The 7,656-nt window shown below is 43.1% G+C and overlaps 1 protein-coding gene across 1 annotated transcript; it reads right to left on the bottom strand.

The window, feature by feature from the left end:
- Positions 1-956: 956 nt before the first annotated feature.
- Positions 957-6,706, bottom strand: LOC135378208 (protein FAM210B, mitochondrial-like). Its single transcript, XM_064611153.1, has 3 exons — positions 5,259-6,706; positions 4,991-5,138; positions 957-2,572 (listed from the first exon to the last, which is right to left on the bottom strand). Exons 1-3 carry the CDS (start codon positions 5,485-5,487, stop codon positions 2,350-2,352), a joined length of 600 nt encoding a protein of 199 aa, XP_064467223.1. The 5' UTR covers positions 5,488-6,706; the 3' UTR covers positions 957-2,349.
- Positions 6,707-7,656: the final 950 nt, after the last annotated feature.

Here is a 7,656-nt window from a genome sequence, read left to right as displayed (position 1 = left end):
GCATCCTCCCGAGACATATGAGGGTTTCTTCTACTTGTGCAACTGAGAACACCCAGAGGCCTGCTGCTGCAGAATTGAGGCAGTAGATATGGAGGAAAGGGTGACAGGCACATTTTTGTTATTGTTTCCATTTTGCAACTCCCATATTTCTGTTTTAAATTCTGGTACCAGTAAGTTAATTTTATTCCCAGTTCTGTTTCAAGCAATGAAATGGCTCTTATGAAGCTGCAAGTGGACACTGCTTTCACCTCTGTGTTTTTTTTTTTTTTTACTAAGTGCCACTTCAATGTACCTAAAGCTGTGTAGCAGTGTCCACATCCTGACTCTTGGTACTCTATATGGGCACAGCCCCTTCCAGGGTCACACCTATAATTTCCAAACAGTACAGTACTGCCAAGGTCAAAGGTCAAGGTCAAACAATACAAACCAATATTTTGTTTTCCTTTGTGTGTGTGTTTTTTTTTAATGTAGTACATAGAATGTCAGAAAAACTTTCAAACAATTTTACAGTATATTTTTATAGCGGGACAGCGGGTACCTGGCCAGTGGCGTAGCCAGACCTCCAAGCCCCCAATGCCTCTCCAGATATGCTATCTATGTACTGTACTGTGTAATACAGTATGCTATGTATACTGTGTAGACGTAACTTAGCAGAGCTAGTAAATATGTATGTCGGGTCACTGCATGGCATTTAGGCACATTTATTTGCTTGGAATATTGGTGCATGTGTCCTGTTATCACTACAGATGTGCCACGTTCATATGGGCCCTGTTATATGCTACAAAAGTAGGTCAACCAACTGCCCATCACTCCAGTGCCTTCCTTTCCGTGTTTGTGAAAGCCATGAGCTCATTGGTCAGGCTTCAGATAAGAGGGAAAACAAGTTTGGGGTGTACTTTGTGCGTTCGCATGGTCTCAACATCCGCAACAAGATGAAACGCAAGAAAGCAATAAACTCAAACAAATCCCCTTTAATGAATTGCCCCTTTACCTGGACATTCACATAGCCTCTTTTCTGTCCACCTTTTCATGCACAGAAACAGACAGGCATACCATTACTCTATGTACAGACGGAATGAAAATAGAATTCTAGAATAGATTTTCGCATACACAAAGAGTTCCTGTGTGTCCTTCTTGTTGATATGAAAAATTGGTTTTAGGATTGCAAACGATAAAAATATAGAAGACTATGAGCATGCCATGCACTTTTCCCATGTCATAATGGATAGTTAGGGGTTGTTCTGTCCTGGAGTGCTTTCATGAAGGTTATCAAGATGAGGAGTGAGAGCTGTCCTGAGGAGGACCAGCAATTATGTACTCTGGAAAAAAGGCTACAGGATTTGCCCTTTACAGAGGTAAATTGAGAAACAAAGTAATCAGAAAGCCATGATAATTTCCCTGAGATCATCATTAATGGGTTTATCGAACAACAACAAATTTATTTTGTGATGATGGCTGGGGAGTTTCATCGCCAGAGGCAATACTCTACTCCATTGCTGGTGGTAATGTGATGAAATGGAATAATGAGTTGCCTCACAGTGAGGACGGAAGTGCTACTGTGTCCAAAAAGGCCAGAACAGCTTTGAGGGCAGAGCGTTGTGTGGCTGGATTTGGCCACGGACAAACCAATTTTAACAAAGAGAGGGGGCGAGAGTCCAGCCAATTCAGAGACCCGGAAAGTGCCTAACTCTGTCCTCAGAATGATATTTTTATGCAATGTAAACACTACGACGAATGAACCAGCGAGAAAGTGCCCTGCAATGCCTGCATGAATATGATGCATCAGCCAACTCCCGCTGAACAGCTGTACAAAATAGTTTGACCCAGACATGCAATCCAAGCAGTGTTACAGGGAGGGACACAAAGAGGTGCAATAGCCACATAGGTGATTGTATCCACAAAACAGGGAAGAAGAAGCTAACAAAACATTTTGCAATGCTGGCCAAACCAGTCACGCATTTCCCTTGCAAGATGTCCCATGCATCCTGGAACCAATAATAACGACTGATACTTCTCAGCCTCTGATGTCATCACTTATGGCTGCAGCTTCCTTGAGGGTGAATATCTTGTTTACTGATCAACAGAGTAAATTCTATTACTTTGAGACATAGTATAAAGTGTGCATCACCTAGTTAACCACCAATACTGAAACAACAGTCCCTTTAACAAGGTATATTAGTTATGGGAGACCCCAAAACGTTCTGATTCATTTCGTTTAATTGCTAAAAACGATTTATTTCATCCCTCCTAGAATTGTGAAGGTAGGCAATGCACTGCCCATCAATAGGTGAAAGCTTGCTGCTCATGCTGGAAATATTCAGCTAAAAAAAACTAAAGACACGTACGAAGTCACTTTGTCTTCTGCGTGAATTGAAAAGCCCCGACTCTCCTTAAATGGCGCACAATAAATGGCGCCACAGTGAGAGTCAGAGCGAGCCTCAAAGGCGAAAATATTTTGTACAAGGCATACGTAAGAACAAATGTTCCACTGCTAGCAGGTATGTGAATTTTCGCAGACAGCCCTTCCAGGTCTAAGCCCATCTTCAAGGCAAGTGCTGCAACATCAACACCACTGCAAAGACAAAAGCACCTCCTGTTAGACTGCTGTTCAGCTTTTGCTCTGTGATGTCCTTTACTGCAGAAGTACTGCAAACTTGCATCAATGAGAAGCAAACAAGCAACACTGATACATTCAGGGTTGGCGAGAAGGTGGGGGGAGGCAGCCGGGGATGGAGGCCCGTCCTCTACAGGAGCCCGCCTGCCCAAAGGCCCGATGGCTGCTATTACCACAGTAGACGTGAGGAGGGGGCCCGTTAGGACTCACCCACAGTCACCCCCGGGGCCCTTTATTTCTCTCGCCAGCCCTGTATACATTGATGATTTTTTTTAGCAAAATATGTACCAGAGCTTGTAGTTATTTTAGGAGTATCAGTGGCAGATATTATTAATATGGTCGAGGAGTGCTTGCACTTCTGGATGGGAAATGCTGCTGAAGGACTGACTTAATCACGTTGTTTTTGCCCTATAAGAGCATATTTTACTCAATGAGGCTTTTCCTCCATTGGAACAGGGTGAAGGGCAAGCAGAAGTTTGAAGGATTAGTACACTAAGAACTCTTGGTCGTGCAGAAGAAAAAAAGTAAAATGACACGTGACGCTGTTAACGTGACCAGGTATCAGAGACTCGATCTATATCGGGTGCCGAACTCATTCGGGTCGCATTGAGCCGTGGAGTAACTACGCGGGTCGTATACCACGGTTTTCGGGTTGTCTGCTTCTGATATAGATGACACAACACAGAACTTAAAACGACATAAAAGGTATACATTTCAATTACTTAGCGTCGCTCAATCACAGGGTCAGCAATCCTTTTTATTTGCTCTGTCATGAGGAAACTTGGCGCCTCTTGTTTTTAACTATACAGTCAAACTCCTTTATAGCGAACACCTTTTTAACGAAAATACCACTACAGCAAATTTTTTTGCGGTTCCACTGTAGCCCTATAGGTCCAATAATGGACATCCTTTTTAACGAAAATATCATAACTGCGAATTTTTTTTGCTGCCCCCTGAGTTTTGTTGTAAAGGAGTTTGACTGTATTTTTAACAATTGCGTCAACATCCGGTGAAAGTGGTTGCATGACTGCAATCTTGAGAACTTCGTTGAGCTGTTTGTTTGTTAGTTGTGAGCATAACTTTGACTTCTTCAGGTTCATCACAAAAAAGGTTCTCATCAGGTTCATCACAGTATGTTGATACAGTTATCTCGCAACGTAAAGCTACGAATTATTATTATTAGACATATATGTTGTTCCTATCATAGACATGTTTGTCCGCGACAACATGCGTATATTCAGATACTTTCGTCCAACGTAAGAATAAAACGAAGCCACGCCAACTTCAGCGAACTTGTTCTTATTGGCGCGTTGCACTGCAGGTCAATCAATTCCATTTGTTAGTCATCAGGAACGTTGTCAACAACTGCCTATAACGGCGAGCCAAACAGCTGAGTTTCAAGTCTCCTGCACACAAGAATATTTACTCGAATTCACGCGGGAGATCACCAAGCCTGCGACTGAACCAGTCCGTTTCTGGTGGCATTCAAGGCACCAATATTACAAATCGGAGATGTAGGGTTTACTCAGATATTTTGGTAGGAATGTATACTAGTAATATCAATCAAGTAAAAATCAGACACAGGGACAGGTTTAGAAAGTCACCAGCGAAGACGACGAAAGCAACATAGAGACAGATAGGGGACGTCAAACTTTCAACCTTATGTCATATGATTGATAAAGGTTGATTATGATTAAAAGTTGAAAGTTTGACATTCCCTGGCTGTCTTTGTGTGACTTTCGTCATCTTCGCTGTTGTCATCTGCCAAACGGCCCTGCTTGTCTCTTAGTTAGAGCGTCATCGGCAGTACAGGCCAGTGGCAACAGTTTTCTATTACAAATTAACGCAAGATAAACTGCGCAAGCACAAAGCCCAATGATAATGCCACGAGCTACTACCGTTTATGAAGCTTGGGCCGAATATTTTATTTTACTTTTCGCTCGGTGGTCACGCGGGCTGCCACTTCGGCACCCCTGATCTATAGGTTCTGAATCTCCTCCAAACAATGCTTGACTACTCCGAACGGACAGTAAACATCCCAAGGTTGCTCGCACATATCTTACAATGACAAAGAAATATTTGATTTTTGTGCTGTCACTGTTTGTTATAAATGTATAAGTTATGAAGAGTGTAAGTAGCGCATGCAACCAATCGGGCACAGTTTGGAGAAGCTCAAACACTTTTGGTGCACCATGCCAAGACCCAAAAGTGCACTGTCAGGGGCAATACTGTGCAAATGGATCAGATCAGCTGTTCTTTTTATATTTTGCAGGTAAAGGTAATATTAGCAAGAATGTCACAGTTCCAGCTTGTTGAATACTCGCAAAGCAAGGCAACAAATGTATGTTGCTACAACTTAAAGAAAAAATGTTTTACCTCGAAACGACAAGGTAGCATGCCGCAAAAGATGACACAGACAGGATAATGTGGAATACCACAATCGTACTTCCGTACTCTTTGACAGTATTCTTGAGCCGCTGTTTCGCTGTCATTTTCGTTTTGCTTGCTTGCTCATCTAACAACTCTGCAACGAACACATACCATACACGTCAAGCTCTCGTTTATACAGTCTCTATATGTATAAGCATAATCTGTATATGCATAAGTTTTTTATTTTGCTTTAAAAAGCCAACGAACAACTTACTTGGCCAGCTTTTATGAATACTTCGACTTATCTGCTGGTACAGGGGGGCAAAGGGACATCGTGAAACATTAACCGTAGGCGACTGCAAAAGTTCGACCTTGCCGTTGTGACCGACCGGTGTAGCGTACTGTGCAAGTTTCGAGCCGCCAATACAGCATCCCAAAGAGCGTTGAATGCAACATGGTAGGATTAAAAATTTACGTCGAAGGATGGATATTCGAGGTAGCATAACAATGTAAGCGTGGCTAGATCTTACGCTTGTTTATATTCTTCTTCGTTTCGTACTCGGAAACTACACATTCATGGCAAGTCGAAATGAAAAATCAAGCTAACAACGGACTTGCCCAACATAAAAATAACGCACAGTGATGAAACAAACAACATGGGAGCAGCAGGTCACATGGCACGGTGTACCCATAACGCCCATAACCCAACACTGGGAACGAGGCTAAATTTTACAGCTGACAATTTCAGTACTCTGTTTTGGTGTTCCTCATTCCCGTCCCTAGCCTTGCACTGATAATGTCTCCCGCATAGGAGACGCAACGTCTAAATATATTAATAAATTGTTATTTCCCGTTGCGTTATGTCGGTGACAATTTTCATTCTCCATTCGTTTTAACGTTTTAATCAGTTATAACGAGGTGTATATAGCATACCCCTGTTACACGGGCTGCCTTAGCTGCGGAAATGGTAACTTCAGTTCAGATCTTCAAATTTGCGTCAGTTGCAACTTGCAAGACTGACGGAATTGCAGATTGCAGTTTCTCTGCTACACGCGATTAGCGTGAACCGAGCTTGGCAACCGCGGTTTGGGCTGACTCATTGACAAACTACGCATACTGGGCGTTCTAGGCGGCTGGGCCGATGTGCAGTAGCCAGTCATGTGAAGGTGCTGAAGTCTGTGAAGCGCCGTATCACTTATTGAAAAGTATGAACCGCCCTGTCCCAGCGACAAAGGCGTCATTTCTTTGGTTTTCTATGATAAGTCGTTAAATTTGTAGCAGCTGCAAGAACTATTTTTGTTGTTCTCGGCACAGCGGCGAGACCATCAAATACCCTTTGAACCACACTTGCGACGCTACAAACGGGCGAACGAGCTGCAAACTTACAGATTGTGCTGTCAAGTATTTACACAAATAATAAACAATGTGTCATATTTCCAGTTGACAAAGAAAATTTTATTCGACACATTATTCCGAAGTACCTTGAACTTCCAACCTTCAAAATTTGCCTGGGTACCGCACTGAAGAATATACCACAGTCCATTTACTGAAATTCGATTACGCGATTCAGCATAGCAGCCTGTGTAACAGAAATATGAACCCCTTGCGATCGTCCAGCCAATATATGTGCACTGCAGAGTATGGCTTACCATCACTAAACAATGTAGTTTTGATTTCTGGTGCACGATAAAGCATTCAAGAAACCGGCAGTATGTTATTGCAGTGCCACACAATGTATACAGCACGTAACTAGAGGCTTACCCAGTGAATCCATCATCTATACGTGCTACTTCGACGCTGGCCAGAAGCCGATAGGGACTCGTTGTTCATCGCGCTAAAGTTTATCTATCCACGATTGGCCAACGTACGAACGCTCTCAAGGCTCAACACATGCATTGGTAGCCGAGCTGTATTGGTCAATCTCAGTAATTTCGGGGGGGGGGGGGGGGTGCAAAAAATCAAAGGGGGTGTAGGGAAATCTCTGTTGAATGCGTCTCTGAAATCTCTCTGAAAAATGCGTAACTATAGGTTACATACTCTACCATGCTGTGTGTGTGGGTCCAGTTTTCAAAGACAAAGTCAATGTGCATGGCAATAAATTGGATGTCGTTTGATGTGGTCAACCTTTTTCTGCGTTGTTCGGGTGACGAGTACCCCGAAGAGGCCCGCTTCACAGCGCACTGCATTTCAGCAGCGCCAGCAACATTAGGCTCGTTATTTTATTCCCCCCATTCCACCAAGCACTGGGGTAGAGTATCGCCTGTTGCGATGAAACTCCCCACTCTCCAAGGCCGAAAATAAAGTTGTTGTTGTTAGGTCTGAGCAACATCAGTAACATCGCGCGGTTCTCGCACAACCTGCTCCGAAAAAAAAAAAGAAATATTTGGAGCGATGACTGACATCACGTGACACCGCTAGAAACGGACGGACGGACAGACAGAAACTCTACGTTCTTCATGACGGCTCAAAACAGCACATCAAAAAAAAATTTGCTTCAGAGATGGTCGAAGTTACGTTGCGAACGACGTTGAGTTACGAACGTAACTTCGACCATCTCTGAAGCAATTTTTTTTTTGATGTGCTGTTTTGAGTCGTCATGAAGAACGTTTGTGAGTAAAATGAACGATGTCACAAGTGGGAATACAGGGTGACCAAGCTAGCTGCAAACATAT

Source organism: Ornithodoros turicata, chromosome 1, assembly GCF_037126465.1.
Source record: "Ornithodoros turicata isolate Travis chromosome 1, ASM3712646v1, whole genome shotgun sequence".
NCBI classification, from domain to species: domain Eukaryota; kingdom Metazoa; phylum Arthropoda; class Arachnida; order Ixodida; family Argasidae; genus Ornithodoros; species Ornithodoros turicata.
The sequence above is the reverse complement of the archived record's forward strand: the minus strand, read 5'-3'. Positions and strand labels throughout refer to the sequence as shown.

Excerpts from the sequence above, each read along its gene's own strand:
- LOC135378208 (XM_064611153.1), bottom strand. The coding sequence starts at position 5,487 with ATGCTACCTCGAATATCCATCCTTCGACGTAAATTTTTAATCCTACCA. Across the intron at positions 5,139-5,258 it reads TATTCATAAAAGCTGGCCAA|AGTTGTTAGATGAGCAAGCA; the intron begins GTAAGTTGTTCG and ends TGTTCGTTGCAG. Across the intron at positions 2,573-4,990 it reads TGCTACCTTGTCGTTTCGAG|TGGTGTTGATGTTGCAGCAC; the intron begins GTAAAACATTTT and ends TTGTCTTTGCAG.